This window comes from Periophthalmus magnuspinnatus, chromosome 24 (assembly GCF_009829125.3).
Source record: "Periophthalmus magnuspinnatus isolate fPerMag1 chromosome 24, fPerMag1.2.pri, whole genome shotgun sequence".
NCBI lineage: Eukaryota > Metazoa > Chordata > Actinopteri > Gobiiformes > Gobiidae > Periophthalmus > Periophthalmus magnuspinnatus.
Window position 1 is genome coordinate 1,540,453 of NC_047149.1, and position 23,769 is coordinate 1,564,221.

At 41.3% G+C, this 23,769-nt stretch overlaps 1 protein-coding gene across 1 annotated transcript in view; it reads right to left on the minus strand.

Annotated features, from left to right (window-relative positions):
* Positions 1–3,589: 3,589 nt before the first annotated feature.
* The window catches only part of LOC117393158 (rho guanine nucleotide exchange factor TIAM2-like), a 31,384-nt gene continuing 11,204 nt past the window's right edge, over positions 3,590–23,769 (minus strand). Inside the window, exons 6-22 of the mRNA XM_033991352.2 lie at positions 23,452–23,637; positions 21,965–22,126; positions 21,736–21,802; positions 20,864–20,953; positions 20,359–20,547; positions 18,412–18,461; positions 13,850–14,083; positions 13,281–13,349; positions 12,947–13,069; positions 12,722–12,830; positions 11,662–11,841; positions 10,281–10,399; positions 8,901–9,009; positions 8,727–8,782; positions 7,681–7,765; positions 7,488–7,563; positions 3,590–5,209 (exon numbers count right to left, since the gene is read on the minus strand). Coding sequence (XP_033847243.2) covers positions 4,807–5,209; positions 7,488–7,563; positions 7,681–7,765; positions 8,727–8,782; positions 8,901–9,009; positions 10,281–10,399; positions 11,662–11,841; positions 12,722–12,830; positions 12,947–13,069; positions 13,281–13,349; positions 13,850–14,083; positions 18,412–18,461; positions 20,359–20,547; positions 20,864–20,953; positions 21,736–21,802; positions 21,965–22,126; positions 23,452–23,637 — 2,307 coding nt within the window. The 3' untranslated portion in view covers positions 3,590–4,806. The remainder of the gene's footprint in view (positions 5,210–7,487; positions 7,564–7,680; positions 7,766–8,726; positions 8,783–8,900; positions 9,010–10,280; positions 10,400–11,661; positions 11,842–12,721; positions 12,831–12,946; positions 13,070–13,280; positions 13,350–13,849; positions 14,084–18,411; positions 18,462–20,358; positions 20,548–20,863; positions 20,954–21,735; positions 21,803–21,964; positions 22,127–23,451; positions 23,638–23,769) is intronic.

Sequence of the window (23,769 nt, forward strand, 5' to 3'; positions counted from 1 at the left end):
AATGGCATTACTGCTTGTTTCCATGGAGATAGATTTGTTTAATGTCATACTGTAGAATATGCAGACAAAGCAATAACACCTCCATGGAGACAAGCAGGTGTCAAACCTTCCGGTAGAAAAATGTTACACAGTGTAGCTTTAAATGAAATAAATGTTAAACTCACCGTGTTTCCAGCAGCTGTTTGGTCCTGACTGCTTCAGACTGAAGTGAATCTGCACAGCACGTTTCAGCACATTCCTGCTCCCACTGCCTCTGCCCCACAGACCTCAGCCTACTACAGGACAGAAGCACCAATATATAAACAATATATAACTCAATATATAAACAATATATAAACAATATAGTCAATACATAAACAATATATGACTCAATATATAACCAACATATAAACAATATATGACTCAATATATAACCAACATATAAACAATATATGACTCAATATATAACCAACATATAAACAATGTATGACTCAATATATCACTAATATATAAACAATATATGACTCAATATGTTACCAACATATAAACAATATATGACTCAATATATAACCAACATATAAACAATATATGACTCAATATATAAACAATATATGACTCAATATATAAACAATCAAGCACATATACAACCAAATACACAACCATATATACAACCAAATACACAACCATATATACAACCAAATATACAACCATATATACACCCATATATACACAACCAAATATACAACCATATATACACCCATATATACATCCAAATATACAACCATATATACAACCAAATATGCAACCATATATACACCCATATATACAACCAAATATGCAATCATATATACAACCAAATATACAACCAAATATACAACCAAATACACAACGATATATATACAACCATATATATACAACCAAATATAGAACCATTTATACAACCATATATACAACCAAATATAGAACCATATATGCAACCATATATCCAACCAAAATATATACAACCAAATTCCCTGTCAGTCCCTGTCAGTTGAACATGAGCAGTTTTGTGATTTCATTTCGCTTTATGAGAAAAATCCTTTCTGGGCAGGATGGGTTTTTTCATTGTAGTGCTAATGAGTGGCCACTTGTCCAATTTGAGAGCTCTCAAAGCAGCAGGACTCTATCGTGTTATTTGAGTAGATCCATGAGCATACAGGGTGAATTTACTCTTCTTCTCTAAATTCCCAAACTCTAGCGTCTTTCAATGAAGCAAGTGACTCAAAAAAATTCCACTAGCGGGGTTTGGGGGGGTTTGATTTGAATGTGCTCTATATAAATTATTTTGTCTATTACTGCTGTTTTGATGCTTTTTTGTGAAGAAATCTCCATAGAGATAGATGCATTTAACTCTACTGAGGAACATTCCAGGTGTTGATACTCACATATTTATATATCTGTAAAATAAAAAAGATGTGATGTGACAAAAGATAAATTATAATGTTAACAAATCTAATATTTATTCTTTGGTATTTGACCCTTGGCCCCTCCCACTGCAGTAGGGTCCAGGGGCCATATCCACACTAACCTCCTTTGTGTGACAGCAGCTTGGAGACTGGACATGTAGACTCAGCTCTGACACTGGACGTGTAGAGCCTGCTCCGACACTGGACGTGTAGAACTCATGAGGTTTCTTTTGTATGGGTTTACATTTGGATTGGACAAAAATGGGTCAAGCGCTCGAGCGTTCCAGCTTTTGTTAAGCTGTAGCTCCTCTAGTATAATTAAAACTTCAATAGAACACATTTTTAAAAATGTTGCAAAAAATGTGCAATCAAATGCCAAAACTGTGAACTGTATTGCACAATTTATTTAATACAAATTATGTCAAAATCTCATCTTCTCTCTGTCTCGTGGACCTAACTTCGCGTCTCGTCTTGTTGGAATTGTGTCTCGTACCATCTCCACTGTGCATGTCACAAATACTATAGTAACTGTACTTAGAGGAGATTTATTTGATCAAATTTACTTTTGGAATATAAACCATTTAAACCAGAGGTGGGGCAAACTACGGCCCATTGGGCTTATTAATTTTGTATATTTATGAGGAATGGCCATGTATGGTATGGTATGGTATGGTATGCTTTTATTTGAAACAGGGACAGTGCACAACATTACATTGACCTTAGAAAAAGAAGGAGAGATGTTTGGTGCCAGGTTGTAGCATAAATGCTAATTTCCACCTGTAGTCCCTGGACAGGCTGATGTTTAGTAAATAATTTTGGTGTAGATGGATGAGAAACCTGTACATCTATGATACATACATCAAATACAGCACATCTCACATTCAAATACGACATTTCTAAAAACATTCAGCTCACACACACACTTCCATACCAAATTATTCACACACAAACATTCAGTTTCAAATATGCAAATACTCTTCTTTCATACACATTCACTAATGAGTGCAAATTTGCTTTGATATTAGCCATTCCTTTGTCACCTGTGCAAACTTTTGAAAACTTGTGCATGTTATAATCTCATTTGGCAAACTATTCCACTGACTCACAGCAACGATCGAGAAAGCCGATTTAGCAAAAGAAGTCCTACGTTTTGGAACGCTGCACTCTCCTCTAGAGGTCGCCCTAGTGACTCGAGTTGTTTTTTCTGAGCTCAGTGAGACAAACCTTCTTAGAGGAGGACAAGCAATACCATGAATAATTTTAAATAGTAGACAGATGTTCGCATGTATTAACAGATTATTAAAGTTTAGAAAACCATATTTGGAGAGGATCTGACAGTGGTGATACTGTCTGGATTTTTTGTCATGAATCTTTAGCGCACATTTATACATTGATTCAAGAGGCTTTAAAGCTGTTTTGCAAGCCTGCGACCAGCTTGTTATGCAGTACAGAAAACGTGACAAGATCATAGAATTTAAATACATATTTGATGCCTCAATTGTAAGAGACCCTCGTATGTATCTAAAATTTGCCAGATTAAATTTTAAGGAGCTACACAGTTTTTTTACATGATTCTTAAAGTTTAAGTTTGGATCGAGAGTAACACCTAAGTAAGTAAAATAGTTGACATTTTTTATTTTTTTGTCATTAATATAGATATCTGGGTAATCTGAGTATTTATGCCTGTTTGTAAAATACATTGCAACTGTCTTTTCTAGATTTAATGTAAGACAAGAATTCTGCAGCCAGGCAGCAATCTTTTGCAATTCCCTTGTCAAACTCATGGCCACTTCTGCATTATTTTTCCCATGAGTGAATAGGACTGTATCGTCCGCATACATGATGACATTTATACTGCACACTGAGGGGAGATCGTTGATGTGGGAGCATCATGGACTGTGTAAAGAAGTGGACTCAGTGAGTGTGACTTCACCGACAGCATTCAGCTCCAATCAAATGAAGCTTATCGAGGCTAGCAGTTATAGCGGCCAATGTGAAGCCAGGATTTGAAGGTAATGCCCCTTTCTGCCCGCACACCTTGGTTTTGCATAATACCCCATCTTTAACATGTTCAGAGCTCAGTCAAAAAGGAAACAAATGAGATAATGCCAGTGACAGTGTCTTGCAGTTTTTGCAGTTTGAGAAAGAAAGAAACACACACATTTATACAAAAACAAGCAATGTATTATCATTAACATAATTTAAATATGCAAATACAGTATGGTGCTATAGGAAAAATAAATATCTCAAAACGTAAGAAACATTTAAATAGAAAACATAAATACAGTAAAGGCAGCATTCATCGACACTTTGTCCAAATCTGTACAAAATATTCAAACTAAAAAACTACAGACTGGTATAAAACGTGTGTAAATACTGATAAATACTTTTGGAATGGAATTTATAAATAGATTTAAATATTTTGTAAGAAAATCATATCCAGAAAGAAGACATCTTTCTGTCGTTTTCACGTTTTGAGCTTGAAACTGGATCTTTTAAATCATTTCTGGATTAGGACCAAACCGGACCCAAACCAGGATTTAAGCTACATAGTGCTACTTTAAAGTCCACTTACAAGATTAGGACTATATCAGAACTGAGCCAGGTCTAACATCAGAATGGACCGAGGCTAAACCAGGTCTAAACCAGTCCTAAACCAGGCCTAAACCATGCCTAAACCAGTCCTAAACCAGGCCTAAACCAGGTCTAAACCAGGTCTAATCCAGGCCTAAACCAGGCCTAAACCAGGCCTAAACCAGGCCTAAACCAGGCCTAAACCAGGTCTACACCAAGCCTAAACCAGGTATAAACCAGGTCTAAACCACGCCTAATCCAGGCCTAAAGCAGGTCTAAACCAGTTCTAAGACAGGACTAAACCAGGTCTAAACCAGTTCTAAACTAGGACTAAAACAAGTCTAAACAAGGTCTAAACCAGATCTAAACCAGGACTAAACCAGATCTAAACCAGGAATAAACAAGGTCTAAACCAGATCTAAACCAGGACTACACCAGGACTAAACCAGGACTAAACCAGGTCTAAACCAGGTCTAATCCAGGTCAAATTAGACCTAAATAAATGGAATTGAAAGCAAGTCTTAAAAGGACCAGAATTCAAGACTAAACCAAGGCCAGGTCTAATCCAGGTCTAAACCAGATCTGAATCAGCACTAGACCAGGTCATTCTAAGGGAAAACCGTGAGAACCAATTGAGAACCAAAGCAGGATGACCCAGTATTTAAAAAGGTCTATCCCAATACTAAACCAGGCCCATATAAATTCTAAATTAGAGCTTTATCATGATTTAACCAGGACGTTGATGATCAATGTTAGACTCTAGATGCTCTGTACAATAAACCAGGACTAAACCAGGTCTAATCCAGAACTAAACCAGGTCTAAGCCCGGTCTAGCCTTTCTTCTTCTTATAGAGTTATAAAAACAGTCTTCATTGATGATCGATGTTAGACTCTGGACGCTGTAGTCTCTGTCCAATAAACCACCCAGCTCCACTAAACTCCGCCTCCACTGCTTTAAGCCCCGCCCGATCACCTCCTCCTTGCATTCTGATTGATCGCTGAAGTGAAGCCTCTGCAGCTGGGCCTCTAATTGGTCGGTTTTGTCCTCGTCTCTGTCGCGGTGTTGGCAGACGTGGTTGTCATGGAGATGGTTGTTGTGAGTGAAGATGATGTGGTTGTTTAAAGATGGCCGGGCTGAGCTCTGAGGTGGAGGAGGGTCTTTGAGGACGGAGCAAAGAGTCTCCAGAATCAACGACTTAGACTCAACATCACTATAAAACACAAAGCAGAGTTAGGACATGTACAGATGGGTCTTTCACTTCTGTGATGTGGCAGATTTAGATCACTGCATTTCCTTTTATTGTTTTGAAAATGCTATATTTGTCAAAAATACCAAAAAGAAAAAAACAGGACTAAACCTGGACTGAACCTGGACTGAACCAGGACTAAACCAGGACTAAACCAGAACTAAACTGGGACTGAACCAGAACTGAACCAGGACTGAACCAAGACTAAACCAGGACTAAACCAGGACTGAACCAGGACTAAACCAGGACTAAACCAGGACTAAACCAGGACTAACACATAACATATTTAGATCACCATGTCTCCTTTAATTGTTTTGAAAATGCTATGTTTGCCAAAAACAAAGCATTAACATTTTTAATAATTTTAAGTTTAGTGGTGGACGCTCTGAGTCTCCCATTCCTTTGCTCTCTGCGTTAAGTCACTCCCCCTTCAGAGTGCTATTGCAACAAAATCAGTGGCATCCCACTAATAAACCTGATGTGATGTGCGCTAGTTTCGTTATGTCACTCTGTACAGTTTTGTATCAACTTTTTGTATATTTATGGAGAATGGTCATGTGGGAGATTGGGTGACAGTCTGACCATAAAGAGCTGATCACCACAGAACACTCGTGTCCATTTTATATTTTTTCTTGAGTTTTCAGACTATCTTAACACTTTTTTGGCAGTGTTCGCTGATGTCTAAACCATGTTTAGACATGTTACGCACAGTCCATGTGACTGGATTGGTGATTGCTGACGTCATTTCCGGGTGAGTGCATTCTGTTTTGTGAGTTGTATATCTAGCGTCTCTCTCCTGAAATTGTTAATCCACGAATCCTTACAATTTTAAAAGCAGTTTCTAACATCTACACTAGTGCCTGAATACTTCGCTAAACCACTGAAGTTTCATTCAGCACCTATTGCTCCGCACTTCGTGGATTAAGTCCCTCTATCTCTCGGTTCAGCCTGAACTAGCCTAGCCGACTAGCATCATGGCTGAACCTTCCTCCTCTTCTCTCGCTCTTCCCTGCCCTGGTTGCCATATGTGCTGTGATGACCCTGGCTTATTTGACGATGATAGGGACAGCTGCGTTAAGTGTAGTGTAGTGGCAGTCCTGCAGGCCAGGGTTTTAGAGTTAGAAACGTGGATCCGCTCATTGGAAGCTCTGACCCCGAGTTACAGTCAGGTAGCAGCAGTAGGGACCGCGGACCTCAGTAGCTTTAGCGTACCTAGCGAGACTAGCCCCCCAGCTCAACCCGTGCAGCCGGGATCAGACCAGGACAGGTTTGTGACAGTTAAAAGAAAGCGTAGGACAGGCCAGGGACACAGGGCTGAGAATAGGACTGTAGCAGACCAGGGACATAGGGTTGAGAGTAGAGAGTTCCCCGTCCAGAACAGACTTGCTTTCCTGAGCTGGACCCGGGACACTTTGGTCATAGGGAGCTCCATAGTCAGGGACGTGGAACTGCCTGCAGCTTCCACGTGGCATTATCCTGGAGCCAGACTGGGTGACATCGAGGGGAATCTTAGGCTTTTAAAGAAAAGTAAGAATAGGTACCGCCGGATCGTTATACACGCGGGGGGTAATGATACTCGGAGCGGTCAGTCGCCTGGCTCTCATTCTCCTCGCCCGGCTCTCCTCCTCCTCGCCTGGTCTTCCTCCTCCTCGCCTGGCCCTCCTCCGCCCCCCTCCGTCCTCCTCGCCTGGCCGATTTCTCTTGTTTTGTCTGATTTTTCCTGTTGTTTTGTTTTTGTGTGTAGGCAGCACGGTGGCTGAGTGGCAACACTCATGCCTCACAGCAAGAGGGTTTGGTTCGATCCCCGGGTCGCCCAGGCCTTTCTGTGTGGAGTTTTGCATGTTTCTCCCCGTGTCTGGATGGGTTTCCTCCGGGTACTCCGATTTCCCCCATCAACCAAAACATGAACGCCCTTCGAGACGACTGTTGTTGTGATTTTGGGCGTTACAAAAATAAATGAATTGAAAAATTGAATTGAATGTGTGGATTGTGTCACTATGGTAACTGCTGAACATTCCACCATAGACAGAAGTTGCAGTGAGACTGGTATATTCATTTCAGTTGTATTATTTAGATGGGGCTGACGGTCTTGACAGCACCGCAATACTAACTGTACTACAATACAGTTACTTAAAATTAGTATTCAGAATATGTATTTTTGTTACACGCATTCAGTTAGTTCAAAACTGCATATCCTTTACTGTGAGCATGTTAGAAACAAATGTAACAGAGAGTGTCAGACCTGGAGCTGAGCTGGAACACTGTCTCTGGACGCCCCTCAGACTCTGAGCGCAAGTGAACCAACTCAAACTCTGTATCTGAAACAGACAGAGACACATATGAAAACATATGGAACTAAACCAGAACTAAAGCACAACTAAAGCAGAGCTAAACAAGACCCAAAACCCGGACTAAACCAGGCTGAGTTTACCCACCGGTGATGTCATGGTTTCTGATGTGAGCGGCCGACGCTGGGATTAACCATCTGAACCTGAAGGGGTCGACGTCTGAGCGAGACACCTGAACGCAACCAAATATGACACAGCCATGTTGTATTAAAACATCTTAATAACATCAAATTTATTTATTGTAAATCTAGACCAAAGTAAAACTGAAGCAGGAGTAAACCAGGACAGAACCAGGACTAAACTAGGCCTGAACCTGGACTAAACCAGGACTAAACCAGGACTAAACTAGGAATAAACCAGGCCTAAACCAGGACTAAACCAGGATTGAACCTGGACTAAACCAGGACTGAACCAGGACTGAACCAGGACTAAACCAGGACTGAACCAGGACTGAACCAGAACTAAACTAGGACTAAACTAGGACTGAACTAGGACTAAACCAGGACTGAACCAGAACTAAACCAGGACTAAACTTGGACTGAAGCAGGACTAAACCAGGACTAAACTAGGAATAAACCAGGCCTAAACCAGGACTAAACCAGGACTGAACCTGGACTAAACCAGGACTGAAGCAGGACTAAACCAGGACTAAACCAGGACTGAACTAGGACTAAACCAGGACTGAACCAGAACTAAACTTGGACTGAAGCAGGACTAAACCAGGACTAAACTAGGACTGAACCAGGACTAAACCAGGATTAAACCACGACTAAACTAGGACTGAACCCAAACTAAACAAGGACTATATTAGGACTAAACCAGGACTAAACCAGGACTAAACTAGGACTGAACCAGAACTAAACAAGGACTATACTAGGACTAAACCAGGACAGAATCAGGACAGAAACCAGGACTAAACTAGGACTGAACCAGGACTAAACCAGGACTAAACCAGGACTAAACCAGGACAGAACCAGCACAGAACCAGGACTAAACCAGGACCAAACCAAGACTAAACTAGGACTGAACCAGGACTAAACTAGGACTGAACCAGGACAGAATCAGAACTAAACCAGGACTAAACTAGGACTGAACTAAGACTAAACCCTAAAAGGTCAGTTTAAAAAACATACCAGTCGCTTCTTGACTTTGGGTTCTTTGTAAACCAGGATCACGGCCTGTTTGAAAACTGTAAACGGAGCATCAAGGAAATGTGAATAAACTGTCATGATAAAACAATTGCACTGAATGATTTGAAGTTCCAGTGAATTAAATTTGTAGATTATTTTGTAAAGCTGATCTCTTACACAACAGAGTGAGCTGTGGCTCTTTCCTCATTCTTCCTAAAGTCGGAAAAGAATTTATCCAGAGCGCTGAGGAGTGAAGCAGGAAGTCTCCCATGGACAGCTCTGTCACCTGTGGCATACAGGAGAATATAACTAAATACACTACCGCCGCCGCATATACTTCTGTTTATACTACTACTGCACATACCACTACTGCTTATGCTACAACTGCACATACTACTACTGCTTATACTACTACTGCACATACTACTACTGCTTATACCACTACTGCACATACTACTACTGCTTATACTACAACTGCACATACTACTACTGCTTATACCACTATTGCACATACTACTACTGCTTATACTACAACTGCAAATACTACTACTGCTTACACTACAACTGCACATACTACTACTGCTTACACTACAACTGCACATACTACTACTGCTTACACTACTACTGCACATACTACCACTGCTTATAATATGAAAACTAAGCCGGCATTCCGTACATCGTTGCTCCAACTAATACTACTAAATTTACTTCTACTGCAGATATTTTTACTACTACTACTACAGCAGATAACTATACAACTACCACTAGTACTACTACTACATATACATTTCCAAGATGATTCAAAAACTACTACTGCAACTGTAACTACATCTACTACTAGTAATACCACTACTACTACTACTATCTGAAAAAATATATGTAACCAACAAAGAGCGTTAGGAATACTTAGGAATGAGAATGAGAGAATGTATTTAGCCAAATTACAAGGAAAAAAACCAGTACTCTACTGCCATCCACAGGCCAGAGTCTGTAGATACAGATGGATGAGATGTATTATAATTATTATGATCAACCAGCAGAAGGCGCCATTCAACCATTATCACGTATTCAAGCTCTAGATGTTATGAAGTGATAGAGGGCAAGGGTTTAGATATGAGAGATTCACTGCTTTTGAAAGAATTCTCCAAACTTCTGACCCACAAATGTTGAACCTTCTCATTATTAGTTTGGGATCAGCTCCACAAACGCGTCATATTAATCTTTTCGTTTAAAGTCCTTTCAGCTGACAAAAATCATGTTTTTGGGGTTGAATAATGGCTCCACTTTCTGAAGCTATTGTGAAAAAATCATTTCACTTTTCTGTATTTACATTGACTTTGTGACAGTTTTTTGTTTCATGTGGACACGTCCAGTAATTAAAGAATATAAACCATAAACCAGGTCAAAGGTCAACACATCTGCACCTGACACTTACACACAGAACTCCACCTGAGAGTTCTAACTTGTCTCAGCTCAGGTTAAATTACTCCAACACCTGATACAAACAGTTACTGATGAAAGATAATGTGGTTTTCTTAGTAGTGATCTGTGTCTGACCTGTCCAGAGGGGGCGCTGTCCTCTGAACTCAGCCTCTCAAACACAGATCCAAACTCTTCATAAATCTTCTGCATCTCATTTATGTGAGAGGCCACGGTCTCCATCGACCTCAGAGCCGCTGTGGGACAGAAGATGATTAGACCAGGGTTAGACCAGGATTAGACCAGGGTTAGACCAGGGTTAGACCAGGGTTAAACCAGGGTTAGACCAGGGTTAGACCAGAGTTAGGCCAGGATTAGACCAAAGTTAGACCAAGGTTAGACCAGGATTAGGCCAGGATTAGGCCAGGATTAGGCCAGGAGTAGACCAGGGGTAGACCAGGGGTAGACCAGGGGTAGACCAGGATTAGGCCAGGGTTAGGCCAGGGTTAGGCCAGGGTTAGGCCAGGGTTAGACCAGGATTAGGCCAGGATTAAGACAGGATTAAAACAGGATTAGACCAGGATTAGACCAGAGGTAGGCCAGGGTTAGGCCAGGGTTAGTCCACGGTTAGGCCAGGGTTAGGCCAGGGTTAGACCAGGGTTAGACCAGGGTTAGAACTGGTCCCAAACAGTAGTATCAATCAGACCAAACCAAAAGTATTTGTATTTGCTAAATTGCAGTGGCGGAAGAAGTACTCAGCTTTGTTACTTAAGTAAAAAATACAGACACTGGTTAGCAAAAAAAAAAGAAAAAGAAAAAAACTCAAGTAAAAGTAAAAATAATACTTTTACTTAATATGTTTTCATGTATAAAAGGACCCATTTAAAAATGTACTTAGAGAGTAAAAAGTTTTTTTTTAAAAGTATATATTATATTATATTTTGAGGTCTTATAAAGCTTATAAATGCAGAGATTTTGATAAAGATCTGTGACAAATTTTGTTCAACAGAGACAACTGAATCAGTCGTTTTTTGTTTTTATTTGTATATTTTTGTTTCAGCCTTTTTAGCAGGTCTCAATAATAAAAAAAAACAACTTTTACTTTCAGTCCTGTTAAAAAATGTAGTAGAGTAGAAAGTACAGCTATTGCTCTCAAATGTAATCAAGTAATAGTAAAAAGTATACACTTACGTAAAGTTCAGATTACTAAAATGTGTATGCAAGTACAGTACAGTACAGTTACAGTACTTTTATTGTTTACATTCCATCACTGCTAAATTGTGATTAATGTCTTTACTGTATATTTTGTCATTTTGTAATAAAGTAAAACTAAACTAAACCAGGACTAAACCAGGACTGTACCAGGACTAAACCAGGACGTAATCAGGACATAACCAGGACGTAACCAGGACTGAACCAGGACTGAACCAGGACTGAACCAGGACTGAACCAGGACTGAACCAGGACTGAACCAGGACTGAACCAGGACTGAACCAGGACTAAACTCGACCTGCAGTACCTGTGAGGTGTATGCGTTCGGGCGTCTTCTCTTCTGTCAGTGAAACCAGCTCTCTCAGAAGCAGAGGATACTTCAGGACCCTCTGCACCGGTTTAATCAAGAAGGACTCCAAAGACGCTGAGTGCTGATTGGTCGGATTCCTTGTATCCAGGAAGTGCTTAAAGTCTGCATCTGTCTTTGCTAAAACAACATTTCAACATTACATTTATTATTATACTCTAGATTCATACACATACATATTTATCATTAAAATCTTTTGGATGATTTCAGCCTTGGGTTTGCCAGTCTCAACTGAGGTAACGGTAAAAGGAGGTAGGTGACAAACAAATGCACTCAAATGCAGAACACTACCATATTGCTCAAATATGCAGCAATCAACTAAAAACAATTGAGTGAGATAATAATAACAACGGAATAATGTTCTGCATTTACTTTTTATACCTGGTCCTTTTTGTTACTTGTTTTGTTACATGCAGTACCTGGAGGACTAAAGAGGAGAGTGGGAGGGGAGGGGTTCAATCCAACCCGTGACCTCGGGGGAAAAGAAGGCATGTCATTTGTCTGTAATTAATGTTCATATCTTGATTTAGGAACAAAGCAGGAAAATAAAAAACACAGGATTATGTAGAGTGGGGTAATGTGGACAAAATGATGAGCCTGACAGCAGGAGTTACAGAGAGATGGGTGGCGTTTTTTAGCAGAAAGTGAGAGCCAGAAGCCAGAGTCGATGAAGCCAGAAGTAGGCCCATGCTCTCTTCCTATTTGAAACACCGTGGCTAGTGGGTTATCTATGCCCATTTATATATACAGTCTATGGTCTGGACATATGAGGAACTGTGACTGGGCGAATAAGTGTCCACACTTAAAACTCTGCCCCTGCAAAGGCCACTGAAGGCAGTAGTTTGCACTAAAGTTGCCGAAAATTACTAGACAGTAGATAAGACCACATCACATACACAATTTAGTAGTGAAAAAAAGCAGATTTGGTGTTTAGACACAATTTTGACACATTACATTCCCTTTAAGTTTCAAACAAAACAAATGTAGTATATGGCCGTACCTCTGTGCAAGACCTTCTGGACTTTGAGGTGGTTGGAGCAGAAGCCACTATAGAGTTTAAAGTGATCAGCGTAATACAGGAACGAACCCCCCAACGAGAACAGCAACGTCTGCAGGGAAATAAAGACCTGGTTCAGTCCTGGTTCAGTCCTGGTTTAGTCCTGGTTTAGTCCCAGTTTAGTCCCAGTTTAGTTCTGGTCAAGACCTGGTCTAGTCCTGGTCTTACCTTGACCTCTTCTGGGGTCTCTAGTCGATTCAATTCTGGACTTTGGATCTTTTCTTCGAGTGTTTGGAGGAAGACTCTCTGAAAGTCCAACATGGCTGGTAAACTGCCGAACAGCGCCTCCATCTGGAAGACACACAGCACTGTGTTGTTAACTTTACTGTGATGGCAAAACTTCACTCTGGTCTCTGAAAGTTGTGAAAAGCCCTTATAAACTCATCGCAGTGAATGATTAGGATGCTTTTAAGACAGTATCATAACCCATGCCCTATGTAAGAATGTAAGAATGTGCTGTGTGAGGGACTGGAAGTGGTTACAGATCTGTGGAGTGTCTGACCTCGTGTTTGGAGAGGAAGCTCTGGTGCTGCAGCGGCGTCAGGTACAACTCAAACAACAGAGACAGATCCTGAGGAGGGACAAACTACAGTTACACCAGAGTGAAACAACTAGAACATGGTTTCAGGGCACTCATTTATTTTTTAAGGTTAAGGTACACTTTTTTTTATCACAGTGGGGAAATGTGTCCTCTGCATTTCACCCATGCTTCAGTGTGGGTTACACCTGTCAGGAGGAGCAGAACCCATCTCCAGATCCTTAGTTAGTCTTGGTCAGGACTTCCTCAGTTGGAGGATCTGACCTGTTGTGCATGTTTTGTGTTGATGGGAGAAACCAGAGTGCTCAGAGGAAACCCACCCAGACACAGGAAGAACATGCAAACTCCACACAGAAAGGCCTGGGAGTCAAACCAGGAACCTTCTTGCTGTGAGGTGAGAGTGCAAGCAAGCCTGTGAGACAGATAACTGTACCTCTCCATAGAGACAAGCAGCAAACCTTCACCAAAAGTTACAGAGTGCTCCTTTAAAAATACTATTTATCCAAAAACCTCAAATTGCTTTAAACTCTCACCTTGACATAAGATTTCTCGGTCTCCAGCAGCTCCTCTACAACTTTCCTGATTCGCTGACACACGCTCAGGTGGGAGGAACTAAAGTTGGCGTAGGAGGAGCTGTAACTTGTGTGGGAGGGGCTAGGTGTGTGAAGCTCCGCCTCTTTAGTGTCATATGGGTTTTTGGGGATGTTTGGGTCCGCTGTTCGGCATTCTGGGAAAATCTGGTACGAGGAGCTGATTCTGTCCGAGCTCTGAAAGGTAAAGAGTTGTGACGTGGTTAATATGAGGTGGTAGTTTCATTTTGGTTTAATTTTACCACAAATATCACAAATATACTGTTTCAGCCCTGGGTTTAGTCTGGTTTTGTCATTATTAAACCTATGGATGTCACATACACTGTATATATAAATGGATATCGCTAATGCGCTAGCCACGGCGTTCCAAATAGGAAGAGAGTGTGGGCACAAAGTGGTTCCTTCAAGCTCTGGTTTCAACTGAATTCTATTGAAAAACTGTCCCCTCTCTCTGTAACTGCTGCTGTCAGAATGGTCATTTTGGTCTGAAATGTTCGTATTAACCTGCTGGGTTTTTATCTCTCTGTTTTGTCCCTAAATTGCCTATTTTCCCCAAGGTCTCTCCCGCTGGTGATAGCAACAGGGTGATTCACAGCCATGTTGCGTAGCATCTACCCTCTGCCAAAAGAACGGTGTGGGCGGGAGGGGGTGTGTACCTTCAACACCCTCACTCCTGATTGGCTCCTTGGTTTCATGGTCGGATTTACAAATATGGTCCCTGGTTGCAGATTAGCCCTTTTAACTGCTAGCCTCCCTGAGCGTCATTTGGTTGCAGCCGAACACTATAGGTGATGCCACACTCCCTCAGTCCACTTCTCTTATACAGTCTATGGGATGTTTAATAATAGTAATGCACTAGGCTTGCACAGCACTTCTCCAGACACTCAAAATCACTTTACAGTTTTGTGCATTATTTATTCACAACACACTCAGTGGTGGTAGGATATTATTGTAGCCACAGCTGCCAAGGGCAGACTGACAAAAGTGGGGCTTCCAACCTGCACCATCAAACTCTCTGACCATCAATCAGAAGCTAAGCAGGGCTGGGTCTGGTTAGTGCTTGGACGGGAGACCTCAGGGAACACCAGGTGCCACAGTGGAGCAGCAGATGCTAAAACTGTTTTTGCGTCCTTAGGAAAGACACTTCACCCACATTGCCTGAGTATGAATGTAGTGTGTGAGTGTCGGTGGTGGTGGGAGGGGCCAATGACACACTGTAGTAGCCTCACTTCTGTCAGTCTGTCACAGGGCAGCTATGGCTACAATAGTATCTTCCATCACGGAGTGCGGAGCAGATGTATAATGGACAAAACTGTGTCTTTAAAAGCATTATAAAAGACTTAGAGGACCTGTATTTGTCTCACAATGGGGAAATTCCAATGTTGCAACACACAGTATAAGAACAGCAAGAATATAGAAAAACACTAGAATAAAAAGCAAAATCAAGATAAATAAATATTAGAAAATAGACGTAAACACAAAATCAATGCGGAAGAAGACTAGAAAGTTGAAACACAGACCTTAAGGCTGTTTGATTTCCAACATATTTTTGAAATTAAAAACAAGCTGTAGCTGGAAAAAGGCATAAAGTTGTTTAGAACATTCCACACTCACAAGGTTTGTCTGAACGAGCAGGAACTGGATAATTAAGGTTTATAGCGTCATTTCAGGGCTTTGCATTTGGGAGTCACTGTCTTAACACACAGCATTTCTGCATTTCGGGACTCACCTACTGTGTAATTTAAGACACATTAATTCAGTCCTGTGTCTCTGTTTAGTCCTTGTTTAGACTGGGTCTGGTCTGGGTTTAGTCCTGGATTAGACATGGTTCAATTTTGGTTCAGCCCTTGTTTAAACCTCATTTAGTCCTGTCCTGGTTTAGTCCTTGTTTAGTCCTACATGGTGACGTACTGTCCTAGAATAGTTTAGTCCTGGTTTAGTCCTGGTTCAACCCTGGTTTAGTCCTGGTTCAGTCCTGGTTTGGTCCTGGTTTGGTCCTAGTTTGGTCCTAGTTTAGTCCTGGTTCAGTCCTGGTTTAGTCCTGGTTCAGTCCTGGTTTAGTCCTGGTTTAGTCCTGGTCCAGTCCTGGTTTAGTCCTAGTTTAGTTCTAGTTTAGTCCTGGTTCAGTCCCGTTTCTCTCTTATACATTACCATTAGTACAGAGGGAGTGCCAAAGTGCAGACAGCAGTGAGTCTCCTCCAAGATCTCTCTCAATCCGGGAACCATCTTCACCTCTTCCTCCTTCTCCCCTTCCTCCTTCCTCTCTCTTCTCCACTCCTTCTCCCCTTCACCTCTTTTCCTTCCTCTTCTCTCTTCTCTCCTCTCCCTTTCTCCTTTCCTCTCTCCTCTCTCCTTCTCATCTCCTCTCTCCTCTTCCTCATGAGGCAACACCCAGCACAGGGCACCCAGGGTCAACGGTCGTTTCCTGGACAACGGCACCGAAAAGGAAGTCTGGACAAACATTTTGGCCGTGTCCAAATTCTATTCACATGAATCTCCCAAATTTAGTTTTACAGGTGAATTATTTAACCAAGGTAAAATCATGGTAAAATTAGAATGGAGTACCATTTTGAGACACAAATGTGGATAAACATGTTGTTAGTGTGTGTCAGATGCCCTCCCTGTGTCTCCATAGGCTCTTCTTCTGTGTAAAAGCTGCTAGCTCTGTAGTTTAGGTTTCTGCATATATGTTCCTCTGGAATTTCTTCAGTAGTTAAGCAGATTTCAGTCTTTTCTCAAATTGTAAAACTTAAAAAGGTGAAATGTGGTCATAAATTACATTGATTTCAATAGATTCTTCCTCTGTCTTGTCATTATGTAGATTGTGGAAAGTCGATTTTACCATTTTAAACTCCAAAAATGTACAAATTTGCCTGGCATTTTGAGTATTCCACGTTATTCCTTTTGTGAATGTAATCCCAAAACATTAAATCTTCTCTTTCCTCTTGTATTCTGGCAGATTTTCTTTTGTCTTTGTTTAAATTCCAGTATAATTTGGTTGTTTAGTTCCTGTTAGACATCTCCATCGATGGTCCCAGACTTGTTTGTTTGGACTAAACCTGGATTAGCCATGATCATGTGACCCACGCAGACAGAGAGGATTGTGGGTAGGGGAGGATTTAGGGAGGTGCCCAGTGGAATTATAGGAGGTCAGGGGTTAAGAGGTTAATCACCAAGTTACTATTAGCAATTAGCTTCAAGGTGTGAGTGTAATGTAAGTCAATGTAGAATGAAGGATAGGAGTGAACCAGGACTAAACCAGGACTAAACCAGGACTAAACCAGGACTAGGCCAAGACTAGGCCAAGACTAAACCAGGACTTGACCAGGACCAATCAAAGAATAAATCAAGGCCAAACCAGAAGGACTAAACCAGGATTTAACCAGGACAAAACCAAGACTAAAGAAAACAGAACAAAGTAGTAAACAAGTAAACAAGGACTAGGTCAGAACTAAACCAGGTCTAAACCAGGACCAAACCTGGATTACCGTATTTTCTTGAGAGACATTAAAGTGAATAGAGACTTAAGGACGGATAGGACCAAACCAGGACTAGACCAAGACTAAACTAGGACTTGAGCAGCTCTAATCAGTCTAATCAAACCAAAAGAACCAAACCAGGATTAAATGAGGATTAACAGGAATATTTCAACTATATGGAAAAAACAAGGCTAAACAAACCAGAACCAAGCCTATAGGTCATACGTGGGCCAGAACTACACCAAGACTAATAAATCAGGACTATAGACCAGAACCAAACCAGGACAAAACAAACCAGAATGAAACCAGGACTAAACTAGGACTAGACGGGTACTAAATCAGGACTAGAACAGGACCAAACCAGAAGGACAAGACCAGGATTAAACCAGGAATATATTTGATTACAATTTCAGAACAAAACCAACTCCAAACAAACCAGAACTAAGCCAGGACTCAACTGAGACTAGACCAGACCTAAACCAGAACTAGGCCAGGGCTAGATCAGCACGAAACCAGAGCCTGACATGCATTACACCAGGATTAAAACGTACTATTATAGAACTGTAGCAGAACTAAACCAAGATTAAGCAAGGAATAAATCAGGACTATAGACCAGGACAAAACCAAGACTAAACAAACCAGAACCAAACCAGGACCAAACTAAGACTAGACCAGAACTAAAACAGGATTAGGGCAAGACTAGATCAGAACCAAACCAGAGCCTAACTAGCATTCTGTTAGCACTAAGACTAAGCAAAGAATAAATCAGCACTAAAACTGGACCAAACCAGAATTAAGACAGAACTATATTAGGACAAAATCAAGAACAAACCAAAACCAAGCATAGACCAGAACTAAACCAGGTCTAAACCTATTCTAAACTAGGACTAAATCAATTCTAAACTAGGACTAAACTGAGCTAAACCAAGTCTAAACTAGGATTAAACCAGGTCTAAACCAGGTCTAGGCCAGGACTAAACCAGGATTAGACAACAAATACTTTTCTTAGGATGTAAATTAAGTTACCTGCTCAGAGCTCACTGTCAGAGGATCGTCTGAATGTGGAGCACAAGAATCTGTAAAACCACAAGATAGATATGTTTAAAGCAGTGGTTCTTAACCTTGTTGGAGGTACTGAACCCCACCGGTTCCATATGCACATTCACCGAACCCTTCTTTATTGAAAAATAAAATATTTTTTTTTTCAAATTCAAGACATATGTTTGTTTTACTGGTGCACAAAATAAATCGTGCATTAACAACACTGTGTTCAAAGAATAAAACCAATACAATGTATAAACTCACAACAAATTACATACATACCTTTTCACAAAGACATGACCTTTTTTAACACTACCACACTGAAATAATTTTAATTTTCTATTGTATTATGTATTCCAATAATGAATTTACTGTATTTATGCTTTTTATTATTTTTAACATTTTAACACACACCCATCACCTAATTTCCACCAGGCTACAATAATAATGAATATTTACTGCAAATCAGTATGACTTCTGCTGTTGCCTTTGAGAGAACAGTTCAGAAACGCATGGCTTCACCTTGGCCACTCTCATGTCATTTTCACAGCAAAGTCTGTTCCTTTTCTTCGTTTTTATGTCGTTTTATGTTTTTATGCCGTTCGAAGTGACAGTATTCAATGACCAATACACAGAGAGGAATCTGTATCTGCTCACCCAGCTGCTCTATTACTGTACATTTACATAACACATCAAAACACAATATATAATGTGTTTTTGTACATAAAATATATTCAAAACAAGTGGTATAGGTCAAAATAAATATATATTTACAAACCACACACTGCTATTGTGTGAATAAACACACACTGGAAACTAAAAACACACTGCACATGTGACAGTGTGACAGTCATTCTGTGACAGAGGTTGGAGAATCGAGTCCCGCTCGGACCAACTTCTGTAATTGTGTCCTTAGGCAAGACACTTCACCAAAGTGGTGTGTGAGTTAATGATTGGTCGTCGGAGGGGGGCCCAGATTGGCATTAGCTAATGCTAATGATTACACATAACACACATTTGACCCACAATTAAGTCAATAGCAGAATAAACCACGCTTACCGATCAGGAACAGCATCCAGTCCATCAAAACATAAGGTCCTCTGCTCCTGACTCCACCATGAGATCTTCACTCGGTTCCACGAACCGCTCCGGGTCCGAGATGCCTCTAGTTTAACTTGTACAAACATCCACAGTGTCCTTGGTCGCGTACTTCCTTTCTTTTGTCCGTTTCGTCATGTTTAAAACGCAAAACTGTTGCAAAACAGTGCGTAAAACGCAATTACGCGCGCGTAATTTTACGCGCGGATCTTTGCCCGAGGGCGGGCCGTCGGAACATTAAGGGGTTAAACACTTAGAATCATCAGCGAATTTTCACTCCACATCGGCCACATCGGCTAAAACTCTGGTAGCGGCCCATGAGGAGCCTGTCAATGGCGTTGATAAGCTGCGCAAATACGTATGTGAATCACATAATTGTCTGGAGCAGCTCGTCCCCGGTCACACTCACTGACTCACACTGAAAAATAGTGCAGAATCAATTGTTGTGTGTTTATTTTATTTTCAACTCCGGTTCGATTTTTTTGTGCGCAGCACAGATTTTCTGTGCGCGGAGACCGTGTCAGCAGTGTTTGATAGGCACAGCAAATGGTGCATTTGTCGAATTAGGACAAGGCCAGCGTCTGGAGACGCTCGCAGTCCGCGAATCATATGAGTCTGGTGCGTGTCTTGACCTCCGCCGAACCCCTGGGACTGACTCACCGAACCCCTAGGGTTCGATCGAACCCAGGTTAAGAACCACTGGTTTAAAGTCATATTGTGGAGCATTTCAAAGCTCTCAAAAGTCCATTTTACATAATTGTTTCATTTTGTTTGTGTGTGTGTTTTAACTTGAACAGAACCTGAGTAGTAAAAGTAAAACAGAAGCAGTCTTACTTGTGTCCCTAAAGTCATGTGACTGGCTAGCCCCCTCCTGATTGTCTGGCAGGAGGTCAGGTGATGTGTGATGTCTCTGTAGCGACAGCAGCAGAGTCCTGTGGCTGAAGACACTCGGGATCAGGTCCAAGTCCAAACGAGAGACACACGCCCCATTCACAGAGAGCACCTGGTCTCCTACACACAGGCCTGAGGAGGACAGGGTTAGACCATGGTTAGACCAGGTTTAGACTGGGTTTAGACCGGGTTTAGTCCTGGTTTAGATCTAGTTTAGTCCTAGTTCAGTCCTGGTTTAGTCCAAGGCCAGGTGCGAGACATTTGCTTCGTTCACAGAGAGCGCTTGGTCTCTTACACACAAGCCTGAGGAGGGGAGAGTTAGACCGGGTTTAGACCAGGTTTAGATTGAGTTTAGTCTTGTTATTGCCCTGATTCAGTCCTTGGTTTAGTGCTAGTTTAGACCTGGTTTAGACCTGGTTTAGACCTGGTTTAGACCTGGTTTTCAGACCTTGATTGGCTGAAAGTCCATTTGGATCCATTTGACTGATGTAGATGTGGCTCCGTCCCTCCGCATCGACCTGTCCAATCACAGCGAAGCCTGCAATAGCACAAACAAAGAAGGATGTTAGTAACATTTAGTGATGGGTCATAGCAGTGGTTTGACAATATGCAAGTACAAGTATTAGTAGTATCAATCTCACTACTGGCATAATCAGATGAAATAGTTGCAGTAGTAGTAGTAGTAGTAGTAGTAGTAGTACTAGTATTAGTCGTACTAATAGTAGTAGTCGTAATAGTAGTAGTCAAAATCAGTTATTAAGTTTAAGGTACACTTTATTGTCACCGTAGGGAAATTCATTCTCTGCATTGAACCCATCACACAATGTCTCTGGGTTATAATCATCATAATCATCATCATAATAATAAGCCATTTAATTTCATACAAGGCCAAGGACACAACAACAGTTAAACCTGCATCCGACCCATCCTTCACTCTCTCTGGATTAAACCTGCAGTTGACCCATCCATCACTGTCTCTAGATTAAACCCGCATTTAACCCATTCTTCAGTGTCTCTGGGATAAGCCTGCATTTGACCCATTCTTCAGTGTCTCTGGGTTAAACCTGTCAGGAGCAGTGGGACTCATCTCCACAGATGTTGAGCTGGTCCTAGTCAGTACGACCTCAGCTGGAGGATTTGACCTGTTGTGCATGTTTTGTGTTGTTGGGGGAAACTGGACATAAGGAGAACATGCAAATTCCACACAGAAAAAGCCGGACCCAGTTAAACCCAGAACTTTCTTGCTGTGAGGCAAAAGTACTAGCCACTCAATAACACATGTAGTAGTAACAGCAGTGGTAGTAGTAGTAGTAGCTTTACCATAGTCAAGATGAGAACTGGTCCGACTGAGCTGTAAGGTCAACTCCTCTTGTTTTTCTTCTTGTACCTAAATTACACAAATAAACTTGATCATATTTAATTATATTAGGCCATTTATTATTATTGTTGTTGTTATTATTTTATCTATTTATTTTTAAGGCATCTCTCAATAAATACTTATTTTCCATGTGTCCATGAGACTTGACGATACTTGTAAACACTATCTTACCTGAGGAGTTATAATTGCCTGATCTTCATTCTTTTGGTTTTGTGTAGTTTTCAAGGAAGACCTAAAGCTCCGCCTCCTCCTAGAGCTCCGTCCAATCAGAGCCCGTCTCTCTCTGGTTTGACCACTGTGGCATCTCAGCGTGGCCTGGTCTCTGCTGCAAACCTGAAAACAGAAGCAGTGTTTTCAAACCCTGCAGCTCAAGCACAGTTTCAAATCCTGTTTGTTTATCTCTCTTCAGACCTTGGATCATTTTCATTTTCCATGACACAAATATTGTATAAGAAGCTCGGGAAGTCAAAATAGTGCTGTGTACTGTCTGCATCTAATTACAAAACTAAATATTATTGTCTGTAAACCAGGAAGTACACTGATAGCATGCCAGATGCATCAAAACCCTGCTCTGGTCTGTGAGAGTGGTGGAAAGAGCTTATAAACTCATCTCAGTGAATAATTAGGATCTTCTGAAAGGGTTTAAAATTAACGAGTTCTGTTTTTCATGTTTTTACGACAGTAAATATCAGGCACAGAGACTTTAATGGTGAAATACACACAACATTTCTGGTGGAGGGGTGCTTTGCCTGGAAAGTTTCACAGTAGAGCATTAAATTAATCTACCAGAACTAAACTAGGTAGTCCTGGTTTAGTCCTAGTTTAGTCCTGGTTTAGTCCTGGTTTAGTCCTGGGTTAGTCCTGGGTTAGCTCTGAGTTAGTCCTGGTTTAGTCCTGGCTTAGTCCTGGCTTAGTCCTGGTTTAGTCCTGAGTTAGTTCTGTGTTAGCTCTGAGTTAGTCCTGGTTTAGTCCTGGTTTAGTCCTGGCTTAGTCCTGGTTTAGTCCTGAGTTAGTTCTGCGTTAGTTCTGGGTTAGTCCTGGTTTAGTCCTGGGTTAGTTCTGGTTTAGTCCTGGTTTAGTCCTGGTTTAGATCTGGTTTAGATCTGGTTTAGATCTGGTTTAGTCCTGATTTGATCCCAGTTTATTCCTGGTTTATTCCTGGTTTATTCCTGGATTAGTTGTGGTTTAGTCCTGGTTTAGCCCTGGTTTAGCCCTGGTTTAGCCCTGGTTTAGCCCTGGTTTAGCCCTGGTTTATTCCTGGTTTAGATGTAATTTAGACCTGGTTCAGTCCTGGTTTAATTCTGGTTTGGTCCTGGTTCAATCCTGGTTTAGTCCTGGTTTAGATCTGGTTTAGTCCTGGTTCAAATAATAAGTCTCTACTAGGTTAGGTTACAAGACAAATCTGTGGAGTGGCAAGCGCACTCATAGAAAGAAACGATTTTCAAGGTATTTTTGAGCAGTAACACCTGTAATTGAATAAATGCAAGACAAATAAAGTTAATGCCATGTGGAACATTCAGCAAAGATAAGAGCAAGGCTCCCTCCAGAAAGGTTACATAGTGCTCCTTTAATGCCATCATTTGTTATTGCCACACCAGTAGAAGATTAGCTGGCACATTTGTGGTATGTTTTGGTTGAGTTTCAGTGCAGCCCCTCACCAGAGCGTGCAGTGTGGACACATTGAACAGCCCGAGTTTTCCCAGCATGCACTTGGAGGCGCGTGAGGCCACAGACAGAGGGTTCTTGGGATTGGGCAGTTCAAGACCCTGGAGACTGGAGAGGTACGACTTAAACCGGAACAGGTCCAAACTGAGACTCTCTGCACTCTGCTCCCACTGGCAGATCTGAAATCACACAAGAAACCAATGAAGGAGTTTACTTAAACCCTCACTGTGGAACATTTTTGATCTGGTCACCACTCACTCTGTCGCCTCTCGAGCCAGAACCAAACACGATCGTCCAATCAGATTTATTTA